At 39.7% G+C, this 26,640-nt stretch overlaps 1 protein-coding gene across 7 annotated transcripts in view; it reads left to right on the top strand.

The window, feature by feature from the left end:
* The window catches only part of SLC9A9 (solute carrier family 9 member A9), a 687,543-nt gene that overhangs the window by 366,440 nt on the left and 294,463 nt on the right, over nt 1–26,640 (top strand). For all 7 annotated transcript variants that reach the window (XR_007155680.1, XM_047875494.1, XM_047875495.1 and 4 more), the window contains one exon: nt 25,913–26,051. Coding sequence is in view for 6 of the 7 variants with exons in the window: in XM_047875494.1 (XP_047731450.1) it covers nt 25,913–26,051 (139 nt within the window). In the remaining variant the exon portion in view is untranslated. The remainder of the gene's footprint in view (nt 1–25,912; nt 26,052–26,640) is intronic.

The raw sequence follows: 26,640 nt of genomic DNA, 5'->3' as shown, positions 1-26,640 counted from the left end.
AGTGTTTAAAATGTTGTTATAATTTACATATAAACTTACGTACACTAATACAGGAGGGAATTCTGCATTAGTTTAGTTCTACTGGTTGCTAGAACAACCTATTAATGTCTTTCCGAAGACACTTAACTTGCTTAACACTGCTCTCTACTCCTGTCAACACTCAGTGATGTCATGAGGTCATTGAAAACAAATAGAGGTCTTAAAAGTGGTTTCTGTTAAATTCCTTTAATATGTGCCAAAGATAATATCTGCTAATATAATTGTCTTAAGCTGAAGTTATAAACATGTAGTCCTCCAGCCAGATTCCATCTGTTGTTTTGTCCACGCCATGTTTAAATATTTTATGTTAGTTTCCAATATTTAAAAATTGGCTAATTATGCATAATAGTTAAGGTTTTTAGTGTCTCTTAAAAACAAACAAGCAAACAAAAATAACCAGGAAAACACAGTTCTTCCTGCATCCCTGTGCCAGTACTAATAGCCACTGGCTCAAGTGTTAGTGTTCTCACCACTTTCCTTTGTTCCTTTACATTGTAGGCATGGCCTGGCAAGCACCTGAGTTTGCAATTTCTGGTCTAAAGAAGCTAAAGAGTTCATGGATTGCCATCAAATAAACCACCATTTAGATCCTAATAAATGTGTAAAGGGCTAATTAAGCTAGCTCACTGCTGAGTGCTTTAGTGTGTAGACACTCCTTTAACTCATTAAAGTCAGAACTCTGATCCTGCTTTTTTTGATATGCTCCAATGGAAGCGTATTTATTTTGGGGAGAAATCCAAGGTCTTGTAAAGGAAATATATACATTAACTGCAGTAATAGGAACATAATGGCTTCTGGTGTGGTTTAGACAAGAGGAAAAGAGGCTTTCATTTATGCTTTGTATTGGTGCATTTGTATCTTTGTGGGGTTTAGGGGTTTCTTTGGAAGCAGAGACTCCAGTACTCTCTCTAACTCTTGTCTCAACCAGGGGGCCCCTTGTTGGAAACTTGACAGAATCTGTGGGTAATTAAGAAGAATTGGACATGCTTCCAATTCTAAATTATTTCTTCTTTCTAGTCCTACAAGAACTCAGCAGTATCACAGCTGAGTGGGAGTACTGTAAATTGTTATTAAATAGCTTTATTATTCCTTGGTAGGTTAGCTATTTATTAATTTGGTCCATACTAATGTGGAAAAAATAGCCTTTATTATGTTGCAATCTCTTCCATATAAATTGTGTTCCCAGATACTCAGAAGCACATTAATTGCTTTTGATTTGTACCCCATGCACTTCTACCTCCATTCCATCCCTTGCTTTAGCCATACTAAACTTCTAGATGTCCTAAATGACCTAAATGACTCTTATTCTCCCTGAGACATGTCAGCCTCTTCTTCCTCAGAGCCAGTACTGGTTGCTCTCTCAAGTCAGAAGTTATTTCTCTCACTGACACCTTCATCCTGCTTTATTCACTCCGTGAAGAGCGTGGCTGTCACCTGGTTTTATGCTTGGTTCCTCACATAACTGTTTATCACTAGGTTTTGACCTATTTATTTATTTATTTATTTATTTATTTATTTATTTACTCATTCATTCATTCATTCATGTATTTAGCTTTTGACCTTCTTAAGAGGAAGCCCTACCTCTTGTCTTGTTCATCTTTGCATTTCTAGATCCTAGCACTCTGCTTATCACCTAACACTCAACAAACTTACAATATTTTGAATTCAACTTAATTTTCACAAAGGACTTGAGTTAATTTATAGGGCTAAGGAATGTTTATTTTCAAAAAGGATAAGTAAATGTAAAAGATGATAAGACATCTCTTAAAAGAAACAAGAACACGGGTATCTGGCACAAATCAAGTTCTTAATTAGCACTAAATTTCATTCAGAGACTCCTGGCAACAAAGTGGAAAGGGAAATACTTAAGTTTTATGTAGTTCTCTAAGTCAGTTAAATAGCACACATATCATTCACCAGTGTAGTTTTGTTATTAAACTCTATGAAAAATAGGGCATAGAGTGGCATATTAGGCAATGTCCTTGATTAGTCTTATAAAAGCCTTATAAAAGTCTTATAAAAAGTCTTTATAAAAAAAAAAGAGGTATTTTTCAAGTTGGTCTTCTAAAATCCACCCTCTATAAAGGCTAAAAGTAAAGCAACAATCCATAGCTGAATAAAACTGCTACTATAATAGTTCTTTAAGTTGTTTACTGGTGATCTGATGTGAAACAAAGTTAGAACCTAAGTAACTATTAGTTGTATATTTCTGTATAACTACCTCAAACTTTGCTGTTTAATATGGCAAACATGTATCTCACAGTTTCTGAAGATCTATTTAGGCTGAGTTGTCCTGCAGGGTCTCTCATGAGGTTACAGCCAATCTGTTAGCCAGCTCTGCAGTCTCTGAAAACTCAACTGGGACTGAAGGATACACTTCGAAGCTCATTCACATAGCTGTTGGCAGAATGCTCTATTTCCCTGCCACACAGACTGCTCTGTAGGGCTGGGCGTAACTTGGCATACTCTGGAGAGAGCAGTCCAAGAGAAAAATCGTGATATAGCGCATATGAGAGAATGAGAAAGCAACCAAAATGGAAGCCACAGTGACTTTTTAAATCTACTCCTGGATGTGACATGCGATCACTTCAACTACATTCTGTTGGTCACACATACCAATGCTGGTACAGTGTGAGAGGGACCACACATGGGTGCAGATAGCAAGTGTCAGGGATCATTGGGGGCCATCTCAAAGGATGGTTGCCATAGTAACCAGAAAACTGTTTGGTACTCATATACTTTCGATGGTCTTCCTTGAATCTCAGACATGAGAGCACTTTTCAGTATTGCATGAACACTATTCAGCATTTATGTCTATGGCTGGAAGTCAATGTTTATGTTATTGATTAATGACAGATGTGTATATACTTCTAGTCCCAGAAGACAAATGTACTTGGTACAGTGTGAAAATGTGCAGGCCTAATGTGCATATTTTTTTCCCATCTCTGCAGGGATAAAGTCAACATTTTTCTCAAAAGAAATCTGAATGTGCTCAAGGACTTAAACAGATTTCTGCACATAGAATATAGAAGAGAAGCTCTTGTGTTTAAAACCTTTACACTCACATGTGGTCAGAGGCATTCTCAGCCACAAGTTTGGGGAATGCCATTTCAAATGCCTTTTAGTAGTTGCTGCATTTTACATGGTCCTCAGGGACAGAGCTAAAACTGAAAGAAGGAAATAGTCTTACAATACTGGGGGGACTCCTTTGGAGAAAGTCAGACACTACCATCATCTATATTGTACAGTTGGATTAAGTAATTTACCCAGTATCACAGAGCTAAGCATAAGATACCATATTCAATGTGGAAAAACACTTTAGGCTCTCTCATCTTAGACTACATGCAGAATTACCCCACTCATTTCTGTATTTCCTGTAGCCTTTTAAAAGGAAATATTAGAACATTAAAAATGAATGAACTATTAATTAAAAGAAGCACAAAACTACTATTAAGTAAAGTAATGTATTTAAGTATTAAGAATTTCTAGAGGGTAAAAGTATTGCTAAAATTTAACTAAGTCCCTTTATAGGCCTCTAGTAAATGTTTGGAGCAACTGACCTCATACAGCTGCCTTTCCTCACTTGGGCAGAACTTCTGAAAGAGCGGACTCTAGCTAAGATCTCACTGTTGAGATCTTGAGCCATGTTGACCTAGAGTCCTTGGATCTGAGCCAGAGTGTCCAGCTTGGGTCAGGAGCATGCACAGGAAGGAGGCTGGTGGCTGTGGGCCGGCTACGTGCTGCTGGTCCCATAGTGAGCAAGCCAGAGATTTGTCAAAGCAAAATGGTCCAATAGACCTCCTCTCTCCCCTGACTGTTGGCTGCTTTGAAACATTAAGTAATACAACCCCAAAGTTAATTTTTTATATGATAGTGTTAATGACAAGTCAAACCTGTAGGAGTAATAAGTTTTTAAAAGTTGAAGAAAGGCATTACCTAAGAATTTAAAACAAATAGGGAAGAGGACAAGGGAAGACCATGGCACATAAACTGAAAATGAAAAACAGCAGGGCTTTCAGTCTTAGTCAAGGCAAAGTGAAGGCAGGGAGGGATAGTGGGGGCTTGGCAGGCACAGAGCACTGGAGGAGGGATGGGCTTGGGGTAGTGAGGGAGAGCTGACACAGAAAGGGGGAAAAACATGGATGCAGGGAAGGGAAAACTGAGAGGGCCTTGGGCCCGGCAAAGGTGTTTCCTCCAGAAGAGTCTGAAAGGTAGCAGAATTCTTGTGTAAACATATGGACATATCCCATGTGATATAGGCACTTATTAAAATATATGGAACTGGACCTTCCTTCTGAGTGGTTCTACAAAACAGCTACAAAATGGGCTCAATAAATAGCCCCCTAACAGTGTGCTTCATAGGCCTCTGGGCACAAGAACCTAGGAAGTGGACCACCTGATCTGTTAGCTAAAGGTCTGCTGACACCATGGCAATGACCCCAAATTGCAGCAGAATACTTGGGCTCTCTTTGTGAGTGAAATGAGAAGCCTAGTCTAGCTATGTGTCTTCCATCAAGCATCTGTTTTAGAGGACTCTTTTAGTAATAATTTTACTTCACCATTCACAGTGTCTTCTCACATCTGTTCTTATGACAACTCTAAGAGATGAATAAGATAAACTAACATTATTTTTGTTCCTTCTTTACCAGTTGGGCAACAGAGGCAAAGTAGTGATTCCTCAGGGTTGCATATGTGGCCATCCTGTTGGGTATGCTCTACATTGCCACTTACCCACTGAATCTTTATAGCAGCCATGGAAGTTACCACACTTAGAGAGATTGAGTGACTTGCCCAGTAAATTGCTGCTTCCATGGGTGACAAAACTCTTTTAGATCCAAAGGGTCTAACACCAGCTCTCCTACCTCTCCACAGTGAAATTCAAACACAGTGGTTAAATCTGAATTCTGCAGTACTATAAATTAGCAGTAAGGGTGGAAGGGTTAAATAATGTGAATCTGGAGAATTGTTTAATGCTGGATCTGGAAACTCTACATAGGTATACACATTTTAAAAACAATCTATGAAGGCGATATGATATGGTGAAGAGCAGAGATTTTGAAGAAAGATGTCCTGAATTTAAATCCTGGCTCCCCTGTTTACTGTTGAGATGGTTTTGGCCAAATCACTTAACTTTGCTGAAATTCAGTTCCCAAATCTACAAAATGGAGCTCACCACAAAATTTATTTCATTAGAATATGATGAAACTCAGATATTGTCTATGAAGTCACTTTCTAATTTTTAAATCTAAATTATTTTAAATCTTTGTGTGGGGAGGATCACAGCTCATTCCCCATCTCAAAAGACTGATTGTTGGTTTACATATCTGTTGACTGTCTCTGCCTTTCCACCTCCCATATTCACCTAGATATCCCCAGAATCTATAGTAGTGCTAGATACTTAATAGGTACTCGGTAAATAGTCATTGAATGAATAAATATGAATCCTAATAGAAGTAATCATATCGGAATTTCATCAAAGAGAAGATATTTCTTTTAATATAATTTATTGTCAAACTGGCTTCCATACAACGCCCAGTGCTCATCCCAATAAGTGCCCTCCTTAATGCCCATTACCCACTTTCTCCTCTCCCCCACACCCCATCAACCCTCAGCTTGTTCTCTATATTTAAGAGTAAGAGAAGATATTTTGGAAAAATAACTCCCCTACTGTCATTATTCAGACTGTTTCCCCCTCAGCTTCCTGTGTTTAAGGGAAATGAAATGTGTGCTTAAATACACTTGCAGCATTTCTGCTTACATTCTCTTTTGCCACTTTCTTATGATCAGTTAAAATAAATCACACAGAGCTTCCTTCCCACATTGTTTTCTGATCTTTAGCAAGCCCTGCCAAGAAGGAGAGAGGCAGGCAGCCCAGTGGGTCTCTCCTCTCAGCCTTGGGGCACAGTGAAAAAGAGGATTTGAAATAGTCTAAAGCATTTGTGGAGAAAATATTTCAGCTTTATGGTCTTTTTAACAATCTGTATCTCCTATATTTCATTATCTTAGCTCCTCTCTAAGGAGAGAATTTCCCAATTCTTTCCTTAGCCATGGTTGCTGACCAACACGGGTGTTTTCATACTGATCACTTTTTCTGATACTGTTTTCTGATACTGTTTCAGGAGGGTGATATCAAACCCATTGGAGGAACAAGAATGTCACTAATCTTTGTACATCATTAATATTAAAAAAATAGTAGAGTTATTAGCTTTAAGGATTGACCTAGCCGTGTTAATATTTAAATCTGATAAATTATTGAGTACTACTCTTGAATATTTTTCACACACTTATAGTCCACCCAGAGGGAATTTCTCAGTTTTTGCTGCCTTTCAGGATAACAGAATATCTGGAAGCAACAATGGGCTGGTAGGGAAGAGGCCAGAAAATAATAGAACAGTTATTGATTAGCTGTGTGACCTCAGACGAGCGACATCATCCTCCATATTTCCTTTGGTTTCTGAGTTTAAAAAAAATATATGGGGGGGCGCCTGGGTGGCGCAGTTGGTTAAGCGTCCGACTTCAGCCAGGTCACGATCTCGCGGTCCGGGAGTTCGAGCCCCGCTTCGGGCTCTGGGCTGATGGCTCAGAGCCTGGAGCCTGTTTCCGACTCTGTGTCTCCCTCTCTCTCTGCCCCTCCCCCGTTCATGCTCTGTCTCTCTCTGTCCCAAAAATAAATAAACGTTGAAAAAAAAAAATGGGAAGAGCCATTGATTGATTTCTTACTTTGAGAGATGACAAGAGACATGAAATATTTTGATACACTGATTTCTTATGGAGGGATCCATAAGGTGTTTGTTTCTTTTAATTATTTCCATTTCATCATATACTTTATTATGTATGACATTTTAACACCTAAGGCACTGTGAAGGAATTTGGATTCTTTGTTTCTCCTGTAGTGCCATTTGCATTGCAATAGCATGAGGGAGAGAAGTCGTATTTTGCTGGGTCACAGAGAGTGTCCGTGGCAAGTTAGGATCAAACACAGGCCTGGCCGTTGTTTTTAGCTCATGAAGCCCACAGTTTCCTGAGGATTATTTGTAGGTCACATCTCAAGCTTACCTTTAATAGCAACAACCACCACAAAGATTGCTGATTACTCAAATGTTAAGAACAGCCATATTTCTTTGCAAACAAAGGCCCTCCTCGTGGAATAAAAGAACCACTTATGCCTTCCAAGTAAAGTCCTTTTATTATTAGATTCCTGGGCATTTGGTGATTTATACTGTTCATATTTCAATGCTCATAATAACAACAAAAGAGCTGGAACTGACTGTTTAATAAACTGTAGAGAAATCCAGAAACATAATTATGTTTTTTTGAGAGTTAAATAGTAATATGAGCTGGGGAGGAAGAATGACAGGGAATATAATTTCTTTTCAAACCTTTCCCCATGAAGCACATCCTAGACTTTCTTTTCCAACTTAATCTGCTGTCACAGTCCCACTGCACCTGTGTGACAGCAAGAACTATCGCCCCAGGTCAATGGGAGGGTAGCTAGTTTGAATCTTGTTCAAAATAAAGGATTGAGGCCACCAACATTTTGAAGCTGTGAGTTCTCCTCACATAATTTTCAGCATCAGATTTGCCAAGCAAATCAAGACCCTGAAAACAACAAAACAAAACAAACAAAAGATTCCTGCTCCCTAAGAGAATTCCATTGTTCAAGAAATGGCAGCTCCACAGGTATCTTTTTGTCTTTGTATTATTGGTGCCTACAGGACCCCACACAGAGAAAACCAAATGCCTTCCCTATTGAGGAGCAAGGACAACAGCAGGCAGCCCACCTTCCTAACAGGAAAATGGAAAATGATTTTAAACATGCTGTGTTGACTTTCTGGTAGCATTTTCATAGCGTGTAGGTAGGGGGGCATGGAACTTCAGATAAACAAGTCCTGGGCTAGTGCTGTCAGTAGAGCTTGCTTCTGGAATGTTCTGGGGTAGCATGTGGAGATTTAGGGGATGAGGGTGTCTTTTTCAAAGACAGCTATTGGAGCAAGTTATGTAAACAGCATAACCAGTGATGACCTGATGCTAAATATCTGCCTGAGAAAAATGGATAGAAGCTGAACTCTCATCAGCTCTAAGTGACCCTCCAAGAAGACCCTATCAGAGCAGAGTCACAGCCCCATCTTTGGTTCTGCTTGGATTTACAGACATGTTCCCTTCATTCTGGCAAAAGGCACGAGCGTCATTACATCTGGGGTTGTTTTATGATGCCTCATGGAAACAGCTGCGTTGCTTGTCTTTGTGTGGATACAGTTTTTTAAAAATGAAAATTGCCATGGCAACAGCTGCAGCCACTTATTACAGAGCAGTGGAAGTGACGCTGATATTTGTGAGGGAAGCTATGCTCTCAGAATAATGTGTCCCTTACAATTAAGTGGATTTTTCCCACTAACATTTCCATTAAAAAAAAAAAAAGGTATGAGAATATGTTCAAAAGAAATTTCCTAGGGGACTGGAAAGCTCAGGGAATTGATAGGCAGAAATGGAGCCTTTTATCTGTGCCCCCTGAGTTAAAATCCAACTGTTTGTTACTAGCTCTCAATACTAGGATTCTAGGGAGGACAGCACTCATTTTTTAGCCCCCCCCAATATGCCACTCTGAATAGAATTGCTTCATAGCAATAACAGTTATGATTAGAATTCATCAAAGCTGCGTTTTTCTTCTGCTTCTTTCAGCACCACACCTTTCTCTGAGCTTTGAGGAACCTCTAAATTTGCTTCTATCTCAGTCAGTAAGTGTGAAATAGTTTAAGAGTAAGCTTCAGTTTCCTTTTAACTCAGTTCTGAGATTAATCATGTCTTTCATGGGCTCATGCTAAAAGTTCTGGCACTTTCTTTTTGCTGAGGTTTAAGAAGGAAAGTAAATACGAAGACAAGCGAAGAAAGATTTTGCCGTGACATGTGCTCAAAACTTTATGCATTGTTGGGGAGTTTCTGTACGCTGAGTTTTGAATGAGTTTTTCATATTCCCTTAGCATGATGTCACATCATTTTATTGATCTCATAAACCATGTCCTTGACGGAAACAGCCAGATAACTCAACAAGAAGTACCTAACTATGAGGTACTTTAATTATAAATTATATATATATATATTAAATATATATATTTAATTTATAAATTATATTTATATATTATATGAAATTAAATTATATTTCATCCCAACTTTGCTGAACCATTTTGTGCCCTGGTTTGTTCTCCTCCTATCACTCAGAAGAAGCAGAGAAGCCCATGGAGAAAGTTTTTGATCTGGGCTACAGTGAAGGTATTGCAGAAGGCTCCATCACATCCTACTCCAGAAATTGACTGAAAAAACAAAAAACAAAAAACCTTCTCCCTTTAAGCTCAGCCACAAGGGATTGCTTTACTTTTACTAAAGGACAAGGTAGCATATTAGAATCTATTGTACAGTGAGCAGTATATCCCATCTCTCTCCTTTCCGCCGCCAGGTTTGTTTCCCATTTAAGCCAACCGAGAAATTGTTACACACAAATAAGCCAGAATTTGGGATTAGAATACCACCTGATGGAATTTTTCCAGAGAAGTCTTCATTGCCCACATTTATTCCACATGTCGCTTGCCTTGGCAATCAGGGCAAGTATGAGTTTCAGTTCAGTGCTCATAAGACATGTCTGTCTGTCTGTCTCTCTCTCTCTCATTTCTTTTTCTTTTTTAATTTTTTTTAAATGTTTATTCATTTTTGAGAGACAGAGAACGCCAGCAGAGGAGGGGCAGAGAGAGAGGAAGATATAGAATCCAAAGCAGGCTCCAGGCTCTGAGCTGTCAGCACAGAGCCAAATGCTGGGCCTGAACCCATGAACCATGAGATCATGACCTGAGCCAAAGTCAGATGCTTAACTGACTGAGCCACCCAGGCACCCCTATCTCTCCCATTTCTACATGTTAGCCACACCACCATATTCAATTTATTCATGGTATGGCATTGCATCTTAGTTGAGAGACTCAAAAGGAAAGTAATTCTAACAATTTTATTCTCACTAAACTAGGCAAGAATGAAGGATGTGCTGATTTAAATTCTGAAGCAGGAAGGGAAGCTTCTAAAAGAATGCAGCAATGAAGAAAGGAGATAATCAGTCTCTTCAGAAGAAGTCAGTAGTACCTTTTCCTGGTTATGGTAGCCTTAGGCTGATGTTTGATAAGAGTCGTTGGTAGAGAAGAGATCATCATCTGGTATAGGATGCATCTCAGTATAATTAATTTCTCATTTAAAAAATGTTTCCATTTTTGCTGAACCACCTCTGAAGCCAAAGGAATATGGTTCTTTGGGGAGGACCTTGGATTTGTAAGAACCATCAGGTCTGCCAGCTCCATTTTAAACTTTTGTTGGTATACCTACATCGCAAGGGACTACTGCCCCAAACCCTTGTGTATTTTGAAGAACAAATAAGCTCAGAGAGAACTTATTGAGGCTCCCATTTCTTGGTGACATCCAGTCCAGATGTCTCCAAGTTTGCTTTTGTGGTGTAGGTTTCCATCATGTTGCCCCAAGAGGAGTCTCCATTTGGTAATACATTCCACTGTGATAGAAAAATAATGTTTTAATCATTTGTAAAATTTAGTAGCAGCCAAGAACAGATATGTGACTTCTTGCCAGATCACAAACAAAACATCCTACCTTTCAAACATAAACATTTTGTTAAGCCTAGGGGAAAGTCTGGAGTAGAGCAACCCTATTCTATTTCAGTTTCAGTAGCTCTCGGGGCCAGTTTTTTTTTTTCTGGTTTACTATTAAATAAATACATGAAGAAAGAACTAAGGAAATACACAGATACAAGTTAAAGTAGATAATTTAAAGACCTCACCAGTAGAGACTACCTAAAGAAAGCACTTACCCATTGAAACCACTACATATAACTAACCTTTTGTTGATACACGAACTTGCCAACATACAGTTTATTGGTAGCAGAGAGGGAGAGGGCAACATAGAAGGCTTGGAACTGGGTTCTAATGCCAGTCCTACCACTTACTCACCACATGACTTTGGTCACGTAGCTTAACCTTCCTCAATTTCCTCAATTCTTCCTTGTAATACATAGATAATGTTATGTCTCCTATAGGATTATTGTGAAGATTACAAATAGTATATACAAAATGCATGTTTGGCTTACAAGAGACCCTCAATAACTGGCAGCTATTAACATTGCAATGTAGAAAGCACAAAGTCCAAGAGAATTTTAACATGGAACATATTGCAGAAACAGACCATACAGGCTCTCCAAATTCAGTATTTAAGACTCTAAAATTAAGCTGGCATTGCACAGACTGATCACTCAATTTACCAACAAACTGTCTTTTTATATCTTACTAGTTAATTCTATTATGGTTTGAAAGCCAGAAATCATTTTTTCTCTATCTCATCATTTTGGTAACTTACAGCTTAAGTTCTTTTTTTTTTAACCCAGAATTTTAAAGCCTGAACATTTTCAGTGTAAATAATTTAACAGAACCAATGCCCTCCTTCCTTTCCACTGCCACCTACACGGACTGTTCGGTCTCAGAGCCAAGAATTGTCATGCAATTCCAAGTCAGTAGGCAAAATGGCAGAAGCACTTGTCCGGTTTTCCTACCCTTCCATTTCATTATAGACCCCAAATGCTGGCATTAGGCTTGCAGGGATTATCATACTTTTCCTGTGATGAAGTTACCTAGGCCTTCTCCATCACATTTCATAAGAATTTACAGTGCTATAATCTCTAATTGTGCACTGACCTCCTCCTGATAAAGTTTCATTAGCATTAAGTGCTAAAGCAGACTTTTCATACACAAAAACAGGGATTTTGCTATTTCTTAGCATAAGATTTTTTTGTGGAGCTTCTGTCTCTCTCTTTCACTCACACACACACACACACACACACATGCACACACACATACGCATGCACAGTTAATGAATATGAAAGCAGCCACAATCCTTTATTATTTTCAACTAAATGGCATTCTCCTATCACTGGCTCACCTCTGTTTTCATTTGGATACTTTCTAACAATGGCCCTGAGGCATTTTTTAAAAACTGGAATTTACCAAGAAGGTGGTAATACGTTTGAATAAAAATCTAATGAATACACTTAATCCAGAGGAGACAGTGTGGTACAATCATTGAATTCTGCCCTGTCTCTCAAAGAGTTTGCAATCTCTATATAACCTTAGTCCCAAGAAGTAAAGTTCAACACTAGTTAGTAGCATACCCATTAAATGGATAGAAGAATAATTCTATTCTCCTTCAGACCCACCCTGGCCACCTGCTTCTTCCCTCACAAATTATAGGAAAAATTCACTAGTTTTAACCCGTTTTAGAAATAGACATCTGCATCCCTAAGGATATTACCATTGTGCTATTTATTTCATAATGTAACCCTCAAGGGACATTTCCCTCCAAATTTCGGGGGGAGCATCAGCCTATTTTTTCTCATAACGTATAAACAAAGACAAGATCCTTTGAATATCACATCATGGGCACAATGAATCAAGCCTGGGAGCTGCTGTGTCTCACATGTTCTGGTTGGCCTACAGAAAGCCAAGTCCAATAGTGGTGATGACAGTAAGTCTTGACATGGGTCTTTGGATGTGTCATATCAATAGAGTTGACATAAGCTAAACCATGTATAGAGAGTAGGATTGACCCAGGCCACACGTTAATGTATGCTTCATGGTGTTACCTGCTATATACTTCCTAACTCTGTCATTTACTTCTGTGCAAATATAACTCTCAAAACCTCAACTTTCTATCCAGATATACTTAAATGTCAGGAATTGCCACTCTTTCTAACCTGTCACTATTCACTTATGTTCCTGTGTACATTGTCTGCTCTCCCAGATCAGCCACATACAATCCCTGCCCCAGCAGGATGTGTGTGAAAAAAGGTCATGACTTAGGCACAAGTTTTCCTCCATTACCAAGGTGCTCCTGTTTCCTGTGCCTTGCAGTGGTTATCTGATTCTACCTCTTGTCTCACCTTCTGCAGATCACTGTTTGCCTCAGCTTTTAACCACTCCCTCCTTGTTCTATTATCAGTATACTTGTACCCATGCTTCAGTGGTTTTTAATCTTTTTGAGGTCATGAACTAAATGGAAAAGGTGATGAAAGTTAAGGAATCCCCTTCCCAGAAACGTGCATGTGTAGATTTATGTTGGGTTCACATCCATCCCTGGACTCCTTGAATCATTGATTTCCTGGCCCCCTCACTGGTTATTTATGTACTCATTTTGGTTTGCTAACCTGGTTCTGATGTAAAGCCTTCCACTGACCTCCTTCCACCCCAGTCCCCAACTGAGACATCCAACTTGCATGTTCCCCCAGCCTCTGAGCTACTGCCTGCCTAGATGTGCAAAATCCATTCTCTACTGCTTCATGGCCCAGGGCTCTAGCTCCTGGCACCCAGTGGTAGCTTGTACTCCTCCAAAGCTCAGCAATGGCCTTAGGAAATGAAGTGTTCATCTTTGTGCTTGTCTTCTGCCTCCATATCTTAGTAACTGTCTTTACTGCATGGGGTAGGAAAGGCCTATTAATTGCTTGAGTGAGGAATCTCGTAATTCTTACAAGATGTATTGGCTTGAGATTCAAATATACCTCAAAGTCCACATTTTTATCCCAGATGAAGTTGTGTCTTCAAGACCTACTATTAGAGATGACTCTTCTGTGAAACTTAAGCATTCTACAATATCCACTTGATAACAACTGCTAGACACATATAATGTAATATAAAAACATCATGTAGAAGCAAAACTCTGTTTGGTATAATTTGTTGGTCTGTAAGTCCCATGCTTCAAGCACAAAATTGAAATCTGTGGCAGTGAGGCAACTATCTTGGTAAAATACATTAACTTAAGAAGATAACTGTGTGCTTTGCCCCCAAAGATAACCTTGAACTCAAGCGAAATTATCTTTAACTCTAAAAAGATGGATGCAGATTCTTAATTAAATTAATTTGTGATTTGGGGCCCAGATACTCACTTAATTGTTCATAAATGGAAGAGTAGGGAAAGGGTCTGGAGAAATGAGCTGATCAGTGCAAGTATTTTCCAGGAACTTGCTTGTCATCAGGTAAAACTCAGGCTGTCTCAGGAATCTCTTATAATGAGAGTGGGATTTGTCTAATATGGGAATGAAAGGTATTTACATTAGGAAGGCAGCCCATTGTCTATGAAAAGTCCTTTGACCAGCCAGAGGAAACTAGCATTTCATTCAGCCACTCATCTCTGTCCTCAGCACACAGCATGTCTGAAACATTGCAGGCCCCAATGCAAGCAAATGCCTGTTTTTAGATTCTTCTTTATCTCTATGTAGCATGTGGTGAGCTGTGAATTGGTGATCTCCATAAAAGCAAACTCCATTGGTTTCATGATTTTTCCTTGATTGTTGCTAATCAGCAATCCCACACAACTTCATTAGACACCCTCTGTTCATGAACATTTTTTGCCTTAGGTAAAGCAACAGGATTTCTGTGGTATGTTTACCTTTGTGTCCCCTTCTCTGGCAAAGCTGCTAGAAGTTCAGCTCCATTGGATTTGCAAGACAACCATGGATCTTTTGTGCTTAGGTATTGTTAACAATTTATATGCATCTCCTTGTTTGATACTATCCCAGTAGCCTTCTGCTCTACAGGCTTCATTAAGAAAAAGATGAATTCAGTATTTGATCTAACTCTAAACATACTGCTCATTTCACTTCCAGAAGATTCTTATAATATTCTGACACATTAATTGGAATTCCTAAATGCCTCCATATTCTTAGAGCTCAGTTTTTGTTGATTTCTTTTGAGCAAATGGTGAAAGATATAGCGATCATTCTAATAATATCCATACAAATAACAGTAACAACAATAACAGCTAACATTTATGGAGTGCTTTCTGTGTCCCAGGGAGGAGCACTGTACACATGTTGATACAGCTAATCCCTACTCTAAGTACTCTAAGTAGGAGGCATAATTGTTATCATCACCATTTTTCAGATGAGGATCCTGAGACACAGATAAGTAATTACCATAAAGAGATAGAAATCACCATGTGGAAGCACAGGCTGAACAGCCACATAGAATGAACAACGTGGGTTGATGTTGGTATGAACGCCAAGATATTAAAACCATTCAATATGGAAAAGAGGTCTCCATGAGGAAATCCTGGCCTATAAGCAACACTAGGTTGTCAGCAAAACTCCTCATATTGAGATGGATATATTAACTAATGCAACGCTTTTTCTTACAAATCACAACTAGATGTCCTAAAACCTTAAACTCCCAGAGTGGTCTTTTCTTCGTTCCTATGAAGGTGAAGCATTTGTTGAGTTATTTATCTGTGATCACACTCAGGTGCCAGATCCCGATGCTACCTCTTTCTAGTCTGCATTGTACACAGGCTTTCAATTGGTGAGATCTGAGTTAAATACCTCCTGTTCGATTTACTAGTAAGTTGCTATGAGCAAATGATTTACCTTCCCTGAGTCTGTTTATCTCTAAAATGCAATGCTTTCTTCATTAGATTGTTGGAAGGATTGAATGAGGTGAAATATATGAAGTTACTTAATCTCTCTAAGCCATAATTTCCTCATCTGTAAAATGGAAATCACAATGGCACCTACTTCAGGGGGTCCTGTGATGGCTGAATGGGATAATGTTTATAAAAATGCTTACCATAGTGCTTGATCCATGCTGAATGATCCATGGTATGAATACAAGAAATAGTATTTTGAGTGCTGAATAAATGTTGAAGCACCTGACCCCCTTCTCCATTTCAACCTTGGGGATTAATACTTGGTCCTGCTTCAACCTGTTAATGATTATATTTTAATTTTAACTAGATTTCCATCTTTAGTGGCTATTAACCTACTTTTCTATATCTTTTAATATCTATTATGACTAAAAGTTTCACATACCACAGTACTCTTTGGAGCTAAGATTTCATTAGTGAGGATTAAAGGAAGTGAAAAGTAGGAGAAAGGGTTGAAATTCCCATTAGATGGTAAGAATTAGTCCCTCTCTCTCTTTTTTAAATAGGCTCACAGTAGTGGGATTCAAACTCCTGTTTCTGCCTCATAAAAGGAAGAAAGAAAACAAAATAAAAGAAGAGTATTTGCAAGTTACTTTTATCTTAAAGACTATCTCAAATTCACTTTCCTCTCAATATTAGGTGTAAGAGAAAATTTCTCAAAGCCCACAGACTAATAATTCAATTCTGACAAGACTTTTCAGACTAAATTGCAAAGTAATTTAAGATCTCCTTTCAAAGAAAATGCACACATAATTCATAACAAACCTCCTTTAACTCTTCTTCCCTTTTAACCAATTTTAAACTCAGGGCTCTCTTTGTCACCTTAAAGTTGGAACTTAATGGAGCAGAGCCACTTAGGAATCTGTCAAAGGCTTTATTCCATGTTGAAATTTGTAACTGTTCTTGATGTCATTATCAACCCAGCTCCAACCTAAATCATTGGTGCCTTCACTGCATCCCTGTTGCAGTACAGTGCTCAGCCATTTCCAACAGCGGGATTGGGGTTAGCACAGAAAGCCAAGCACCCTACATCCCTCTCCTAGTATTCCTGGAAGAAGCTTGAAAATAGATAGTGAATCAATAACTCTGGGGGTGAGAGGTTCCTAGAGGCCACATTATCCCACATCTAGTGCATGAATTTTGCTCCATACCACCCTACAAGTAACTCTTCCATTCTGTGTTTAAGTATCTGCAACAACAGAGAACTCACTATCCTTTTATAGAGCCCATTTCCTTTTGCATCAGATATAAGAATTAGGAAATTTGGGAATAGAATATAAAGCTAAAATCTTTCTCCCTTTGACATTTTTACTTTTGGACTGTATCTTGCCTCTTGAAACCCAAAGAATGAGTCCAGTCCTTCCTCTGCATGACCACATTTCAGATGTTCACTGAAGCTGTTGCTACTAAATTCATCTATCCTTTAAGCTCTCCTCCTTCCTTCCATCTTCCTCTTCACCACCTTACTCCTTCTCCTATGGTCTGCTGTGGTTTGTTGGGTCTCATTCAGATGATGGCAGCATCTGGACTGATGAAGAGAGGCCTGGTGTGCTCCAGCCATTGAGGAGTACAATGGGACCAACTTCTTCTGATATTGACATAGCCTTCATCTGAAATATTCCATACTGTAGCTCTCTCTGACCCCAAACCCTCCAGTGGCTGCCCTTTAATCCCTAGAAGACTATCCTAAGACGTAAAAATGGCCTGAAAGTTTCCACAAGGCCTGGCCCCAGCCCCATCTCCAGCCTGGTCTCCCACCACTCTCCCCTCACTCATTTCCTTCCAGCCACATGGCCTCCTTGTGGCAACTCAGACCCACTGAGCAAGCTCTGCTTCAGGGACTTAGAAAGGTCTCTCTCTCCACTTCTTTTTATTCAGGACTCCACTTAATAATCTTTCTCAGAAAAGTCTTTCCTTACCACCCTAACTAAAGCAGTTTCCCTATCACTCTATCCCATCCTCTCATGCTACTTTATTTTGCTCTTCAGCCTCTGTCATTAAATCATATGTTTATCTGCTTAGCTACTTTTTATGTTGTTTTCTCCACTAGAATGTAAGAAACATGAGGTCAGAAGCTTTGTTGTGTTCCCTGCTAGATCTTTAGTGCCTAGAACAATATCTGCACAAAGTAAGTGATTAATAAATATTTATGGATGGAATGAATCAGTTGATATAGCTTGAGACTGTATTATTCTGGGGGCAGCTATGACACATTAACTCATACTTCCCACAGAATTCCCCTCATCTTTTTCTTTTGTGCCAGATGTCAAAATTATATTTGTCAAGGATTTGGAAAATCACACCTTGGTATGAATTTGGATTCTCAGGAAACAGTCATTAACTAAATGGTCCTCCAGAAGCTGAAAGAGTTATTAATGTGCCCTTGGCAAATATGGCTCTCCACCCTACAGGGTTGTTGGCCCTTGGGAAGGTGAAACCCAGTGGTTCTAACTCAAGCTCAGCAAACTTCTGGATAGAGCCTCTTATTATTAACAGGCAGCTCTTCTAACCTCCCAGGGTGCCTGGAATGCCCCCAATTCCTGAAGTCATTATGTTTTACAGCAGGTCCTCTTGACAGAGCTTCATTGGCCTTTGGCAAAACATAAGCCAGAATAATGGGCAGGCAGATGCCAGAATGAATTCCAATGTGTACACACAATTCTTGGCCCCATAAAAATCAATTCCTTATTCATAATTAAGCAACTTCTTGAGAAAGGGCAGGTTGGTACAGTTATTAAAAGATAAATAATAGATAAGGATCCACTTGTTTCTTTTTTTTTAAGGACAAAAAATTTAACCACAACATAGCACTGTAATTAGTTTTTCTTCTACTTTGTTTCTTACCTGTGACACTTAGGGCCAACTAAACAGAGGAGCTTTTACAAATTTTCATTGCCCCTCTATGTTGTGTTTCTCCTTAACATGAATCTTTAAGCAACTATAGATAGTGAGAAAAGAAACTAGGCGCACCCTGACATAAAGGTCACAACTTTATCCTCCTGTGGGTCTTTTCCTGTTTTCCAAATTGCATTTAGGGAGCAAAGATGAAAACAAAAGCTAATAAATGTCTCCATACTAAAAAAAAACAGCAGCTCTCCCCAGCAGTTAAGGCCACAGGCCTCCCAACTGGTTTAATTGGCAACAGAATCAGTCTCATTTCCTTCAACCTCCCCACCATCTCCTTTGCTTCAAATTGGTGTATGAAGGGTTAGGGAAGGATGGGGTCATCCTTGGAGAGACTGCAGTGTCTGAGATGTGAAGCTGTTAGCTCTGTCCATGGGGGTGCTTCCTCCATCCTAAGTTAAGTGGAAGGGCCTCCACTGGAAGGAATCATCCAATAGATTGAGGCTACCTGCAAGAAGAGGCCTTGCCAGCTCACTCCCCATTGGAGAAAACTGCAAAAGGTCTAAGGCTCTCTCAAAATAGAACAAAGAAAGGGGTTTCTTGGATATGGTTTCATGGAATGGGAGTACACAAAAACTTGGGGACTGACCTAGAGATTTCTAAAAGGAGTTAGCATGAACAGTCCATGTCAGCAGGACCTGAAGGCTCCCTGGTTTGGGGTGTTTAGGGAGTGGGCAAGGTGAGCCCACTTGGCACAGCGGTCCATGGCCCACTAAAGGGGATTGGAGGTCAAACAAAAGGTGAGAGGCACCACGCTGTCCAAATGGTCCCTGATCCAAGCCATAGAAAAGGGCTGGGAATGTACATAGCTGGCAGGACAGATGGAAGATAAAGTGGTGCCTGTGAGGGGATTCTCAGCAAAATGGAGTTGCTACCATGTCAGCAGAGGCCTCTAAGAGAGGGATCAAGCAGGAACAAGTTTGGCTCCCCATCCCTCCTCTGTGCCTCCAACAGCAGGGAACATTGGTGCCTAGAAGAGAATTGGAGGAACACCTCTTCTGCCTCTCCTTGCTTCCAAGTCATCTTGCTTGCTGCTGTAGAACATTCTGTAGGGAGGAGAAGAATACTGCTATGACAATTTAGGTTTTAAGCTAGACTGTACCAAGTCTTAATAACTAAAATAAACTAAATAGTGGAATTTGGCTAAGGCATCATTAATGGAACTATATACCCACACAAAGAAGGATTTGATATAGTACAGTTGGAATAAATAATAGAAAAAAAATAATAAACCACTTCGTGTGTGTGTGTGTGTGTGTGTGTGTGTGTGTGTGCACGCGCACGTAGATATATGTATCCCAACCAATCAGGAACTCTATAATAAACTAGTGTCAGCAGTTAGAAATATTTTTGTTAGGGATTAAAGATTTTTCAGAGAAAATGGTAAGTCCTTTGCATATCTTTGGGTATAGCAATGATTTTCTCATTTTTTTCTTTAATGATTATGTTCATAAAAATTCTGGCAGGGATACAATGTGTTTTTTTAATATTTTACTTTTGAAGGTCTTTGAGTGACATTGATCTCATGTTAATAGACTAGACTTAGGGCTAGGAGAAGTAGGTTTTCCCCGTCAGGCACCCAGGACCATGAGTAGACTGTGGGAGCTGGGAGGGCCAGTCAGAGGACAGTATCATAATGAAAGAATAACTGCCCAGGAGCTTGGCATTGTTGAGTAGTTTAAACAAGCCAATGTGAGGCAAAATATTTTGGCAGTAGCAGTGAAAATTAACAAAGTGGACGGTATTAGAAACCAGGTGATCTTAAGAAAGATTGTAAAAACCAAGAGAGAGAGGATTCAATAGGATCCAGAATGGTAAGGAGACCAGAGTCACAGAGGGGATAGCACTGGTGGTAGTGATGGTGGTACCATTTATAGATTACTTTCCCTACATTTTATCATTTTCACTTCCAGCATAATTGTAGTACCTTCTTCTCTTCTTTCTCCTTTTTTTCTTACTTTTTGCTCTCTCCTTCTTCTTCTTCATCACTAGCATTTATTGAGCATACATATCATACACCATTCCACAAAAAACAATTTCTAAGATCAAATGATCCCTGACACCCAGAGATCCTAGACCAGGGACCAGTGAGTCAGAGTGTAAGAGAGACATGTGATGACATCTCAGTTCTGTTTCAGTTGAAGTGCTAATTGGACACCTAATTTGAGATACTTTTTTTTAGAAGTAAAGCAAACTCTCAGTTCAAACGAGAGAAAAAGAGAGAGAAAGGAAGGAGGAGGAGCAGGAGGAGGAATGGGTTATTTGAAGAAGTAAGATTTACTTAAGAAATACTTATCCAGTTCTTCCTGTGATCCAGGTACCATAGCAAGTGCCTTATAAACATTAATTCATTGAATTCTTGTAGCAACTTGTATGATAGTTACTACTATTATCATCCTCATTTTATAGGAAACTGAGGTGCATGTAATTTAAGTAACTTGCTCAAGGTCACACATGCAGTAAGTGGTAGAGCTGAGACTTGAACCCAGATGCCAGATTCAGTTTCTATGCTCTTAACACTACCTAAGCTTCCAGGTGAGTTCCCTGAAGAAACATCATAAAGATGGGGGAAAAAAATGGGTCATTGGAGTTGTGATCCTGTCTGTGAATCTTAAATGATACAGTGAGCAACATGATCCTTATTCATGTTGCTTTCATCAAAGGAATTTAGGATATCTCATCCATTTCAAAAATTTGTGAATAAAAGATGCTGCACACCTTTATTTCTGAGAACGGATACAATATACTATCATCAAACTAGTTTTTGCTGAATAATCTGTTCCTGAACAGAATGAATCAATAACCTGGACTTATTTCCAATTTATGAGATGAATATTTAAACACCACTATGTGTTTCTGCTCATATCATTTTCAAGGATATTGGTTTCATCTAACTTAAAAATTCTTTCCAGAAATGTGGGGATTGTAGATCTATCTTCACCAGCTTGTGCTATAAACAGTGCCTCTTCAGAGTAGTGCCCCCAGAGAACAAGCACACACAGGTTAACAGAAAGTCTAATTCCTCTTCTCCTCCTCTCTCCATTCCAATATTTGCATTGGCGAATTGTCCAAGCAGCCCCCTCAGTATGGGGGAGGAAATGGTTTTCTTTTTAAGTCCAAAGGGCTGAAACTGCTGGAACATGGTATTTCTTCCTCTCTTGGGTGGAAGTTGGAATATGCTACCCAAACCCTTGTTTGTTTCCAGAATGCACCTTCTGCAGCTGTTGCTCTACAATCCATAGGCTTAGTGTTGCAGCTGAAAACCAGAGCCCAAAGAGATGCCTCCTTCACCAGGATTTAGAGCCTGGGGGAACAGCTTCCTAAAATCCTGGCAGTCAAGAGAGATGCACCCTCCCTGACTTTTCTTTACATCACTCCTCACCAGAATCCAGAGGGCCTGAAGAATGTCTACTAGGAATCCACTAGCAGTGCCACTTACCTAGGGGTGACCCAACTCAAGCTCAGTTTCCTCTCCTGTTCTTATCCTGAGACAGATCCCTGCCCAGACTGCTGAGGATGCTCCCTTCATTTTGGATCCATGGAATGAAAAGCTGTGCAACAAACATGACAGTTTCTTAGCCTCACTTCTACTGTCATTTCTTCCCCCCAGAGACCTGTCTATTCCCAGGTAAAAGTGCCTAGTTCCTTGCAACAACCTGGAAGCCCAGCATGCCAGGAGGGGAGCCTCACCCCATCTCCCTGCAGTAGGAGCTGAGGCCAGGTTCAGCCACAGCACTCTCTTCTCTGTCATTGTCAGGCTTGTGGAAGTTCTTGGCAGAATGATGATGATGATGGTGATGATGATAGTCAACATTCATTGAGTGTTTATTTCTCATGAACATAATCAGCACCCAGTGAATGGCCCTGCAATCAACAAGATAAATATACAGGATTTAAATGTACCTCATATCTTCATGCATTTCTGGGAGATAATATAATTAAATTTCCATTATACAGACTTTGAAACTGAGTCTGAGCATGATGAAATAACTTGCCCCAAACCATATAGCCAATAAGGGTCAGACCTTTGAGGCTTAAGAGTCTCAAGTGTCATCTTCAGTTTGGGTTAATGAATCTAAAAGTACCCGCAATGTAACTATATAAAGTCATTGCTTAATAAAAACAAATCTCATAGATGATGATTCATTTCAAGACTAGCTTCTGTAAACCTGCTTCTTTCCTGTATTTCTTCTTTCTTTCCTTTCTACTTTCCAATCATTCTACCTTTATTCTGTTAGCCTTTTTTTGGCCTGCCATGTGCCAGGCACCAGTCCGTGTCCTGGGCATAGAAAGAGGAAAAAGATCCAGGCCAGGCCCAGCAAAGCTTAGGTCCAGGAGCCAAGCCTGAAAGCAGGTTCCCATGAGAAGCCCCGAGTCTTGCCATCTAATTAGATGGGGAAGAGGGTACTATTGTCCCATACAGTGCACTCTGCTCTGTCCTTGCATATAGGAAAGGGCTGCCCATGTTCCATACAGGGATGAAATTAAATGTTCTAGTACTTGAACTTCTACTGTATTTATAGTCAGTGCAGCACTCATTCAACTATACTGATGTGATTTCATGTTTTCCTCCCAAAATCACTTTTTTAAGGGAGAAACCAAAAAAAATCTACATTTTGAACACAATAGCTCTATGGTCTTAATTTCTCTGACTTAGGTTCTTTGCTTTATAAAAAAAAGAAGAAAAGAAAGAAAAGGAGGGATAACAATATCTGCCATGTTTACTTGGCAGGAATGCTATAGGATCAGATGAAGTTGTAATTAAGGCATAAGGGGAACAAAATGTTATGTAAACATGAGGGCTTTTGTATATTTTTAACGTGAAATTTAAAGCTGAGTGACACCATCTACCTATCTGTCCCTCTCCGTAGGTGCCCACGTACATGGTCCCTGTGTTCCAGCCATAACTATACGGTTCTGCTTTGAAATGCCCTCATCTCATCTTCCTTCCTGCCTTTGCTTACACTTTTTCTTTGGCCTCAAGTGCCCTCTTCCCATCACTGTCTGTTGACTTGCTTCCTTGATCAAATGCCATCTCCTCTAATCTGAAATAGTGACTCTTGCCTCATCTGCACCATTAAATGTTGTGTGTCTCTCACAAAATCACACTTAGCACCATGACTAGAGCCAAGGTCATCTACATCTTAGCCTCTCCGCCTCCATATATATGCCTTGTATATCTTCAATAAAATGTTTTTTGACTCAAATTCTGCTTCTCTTCTCTATGCCCTTTCCTGCCTGTCCCCTGACACCCTGCACCTAATGCACCACCTGGCATTTAGTAGGTACCCAATGTATACATCCTGTGGAGCTTTAGGGGTAGCAAATTCAACATACAAGTCTTCATAAGTCAAGGGGAGTTAGCCTTTACCTTTAAGTTAAATCAAACATCACAAGGAAGTATATGAAATTTGCCTGTACTGGGTGGAGCATCAGGGCCCAGGAAGATAATGTCTCCCAAAATGCAGACTGAGAACAGTGGGGTTACCCAGATGATTTTAGGTGACACAAAGGTGAACTTTTTATCAAATGTAATAGTTACATAATCTCGTATATAGTAAGAAGAGATAAAATTAGCACATCAAACCTATGACTTCGTAAACATTCTTTAATAAATGCTCTTGCATGTGAATAAAAATGAGTTGATTTAAAGAAAAACATTACATAAATAATGGTAGAGGATATGGCCAAAAGATGTGATGATGGTGCTCCAGGGTTAGGAAGCATAAGGACAGACAAATACTTTTAGGAGTGCAGAGCTGGAGATGAGGGTGAAGAGGTACCTGTTTATGGACCAGGTCTATTGGTAGCCCCAGGAATTAACAGAATTATTTACACAACTGTATTACTATGCAAAGCTCTTTGTTGAAAGGGCAGAATGCAAATAGAATGTTTTCTCATCACTATTGTTCCTTCGTTGGAATGAAGAAATATGGTGAATGTCAACTCACACGTCAAGCTTTGCAGCATTGGCCACCAAGTTTCATAATGGTCATGGGGTTTTACACCCATTCTCTAGACTGTCAGATACAAAGGACCTTAATATGGGTTTGCTTTTCCATTTTTTTTTCCTGCAAAGCACAACACTTTACAAAAAGAAAACACATCAAAGGCAATCCTTTTCTTGCATACATTTCAGGGTTCCATTTGAGATCCACATTCATCTTCCTTATCCAATTACATGATCAAAGTAGAAGTGTTTGGCCTACTTTAATGCTTTAAAGACGTCCAGGGAAAAAAGTAAGAACATTTAAAACTACCTTTTTTAAGCCACACATCTTCCTGTAGAAGAAATGGAATCCATTCCACCCTCCCCACACACCTCCCACCCCCCACCCCCACTTAGCTAGTCTCTAGATACAAAAAGTCAAATCAGAAAGTTAACATGTTCTAATCATCCAAACCATAAAGCGTCAGTTACATCTCTGAAAAATCCAATCTAATCTCAAGTCAGCATGTCTAGTGTACTTTTTGCTTTCTACACTGCTACAAAATCCCTAACAGTACCTTTTGCAAAACTCTTGATTTTCCTGCTTAAAGACCTCATAATTAAAATAAAAACTGTAAAAAAAATCCTGAAATACTACTTTATTTGTCTCCCCAAAACTGGTTCTAGCATGTCTGTTCATTTTAATGCTACAATACAGAGTTCATATTTCCTAAAATAGGATGCACCTTGTCCTTCATATTAACACTCTGGGATTTGAGGCCCTGGTTAAAAAAAAATAGCAAATGCAGCGTCCTCAAAAATATTTAAGTGAGCAGACTGCCTATTGGCGGATTGATTTTTCTCTATGGAAATAAATCTGTCGGCAGCCACCAGAATTGGGGTCTAAAAGATGACCTCAGGCAGCTGCTGCCATTTGTTTCAGTGGGAAAATGAGGGTTTTGTCTCTCCCCAGGGGTTAATACTGTGATGCTCTACGCATCGTCTGGGCTCTGTTTCTGAAGGGTTACACTGGAGAGGAGGAATGCTTTGTGGTTTATGACAAGATCACAGCAGAATATTTTGTGCATGCTGTGATTTGTATTGCCCATTTGTGCACAGGCCATAAAAGTGCACTTTTTATCAGGAGCATTTGTGAATATATAACAGCACTGAAGACATATGGCCACTAAATAATTCACAGTTATCTATCTCCTCAGCAGATTCCTTATACACCTACCATGTTTTAATGCCTAGTTTGCTCAAAAACAATATTCTTTATGACCCTTCCAATATAAAAATGTTTACTGACTGGCAACAATATATTGATACCATGGGATTGGGCTGTAAGGAAAAGGAAAGCTTTCTACTTTCTCCACCTCTCCCTGTTCTCATTTGTTTCTTCTGAACTCTTCCAGCCATCACCGAACCTCACAGAAGAAGGTGCCCTCCTAAAATATGGGTGATAACTTCTGACTTCTGGTATTTGGGCTATAAGAGGGAAGTCACTGACTAACCTTCACCCTCTTTTCTTTTCAGTTCTATATCCATTTACAGTCCCAAGGAGAATCCAAATGCATTTGATGCTGCAGCATTCTTCCAGTCCGTGGGGAATTTCCTGGGGATCTTCGCTGGCTCGTTTGCAATGGGGTCTGCATATGCTGTTGTCACAGCACTGATATCCTTTGTGTGTGTGTGTGCATAGCTGGGGACTGTTAAGAGCTGTCAGTGTCCCTGGAATGTTTCTGAGGATGGACAATCTCTAGGCTATGAATGGCTAGATAGTCTGGTTCAAGTGTGATACAATTCCACTGGGGCCATCTTAGTTCTGAGTCATCCTTGAGGCACAGTTTGATACCAGCAGTACAGAGGCCCAGGCTCTTTTCTTGTCCAAGGCCTGTTCTAGCACCGCTGATACTGTCTGCCCCTAGGATAGCAACAGTCCTAAAAAACTGCCACCTAGGAAAATAGTTGGACATGATCTGGATTGGCTACATTAGGGCCAAGAGAAAGAGCTGAAAATTCGAAGTCAAGAACAAGACAGGATTGACCAGGGGTGATTAACTGGGTATCTTCTTCTTCCTTTTCAAACTTCTGTCAATCAGTAGATCACAAGGCTGGCCAAGGCAAAGATCACTGTATATTTAAAGAAGCATTTCTGGCTATTTTACAGAAGAAGACCTGCAAGGAAGGCAGCAATGACATGTTTGCCATATATGGGCAATTGTGTCATGTCTCATTCCCTCTTATGCAGTAGTAGGGTAGGA

This window comes from Prionailurus viverrinus, chromosome C2 (genome assembly GCF_022837055.1).
Source record: "Prionailurus viverrinus isolate Anna chromosome C2, UM_Priviv_1.0, whole genome shotgun sequence".
In the NCBI taxonomy this organism is placed as follows: domain Eukaryota; kingdom Metazoa; phylum Chordata; class Mammalia; order Carnivora; family Felidae; genus Prionailurus; species Prionailurus viverrinus.
Note: the sequence above shows the minus strand (reverse complement) of the source record. Positions and strands in the feature narration are given on the sequence as shown.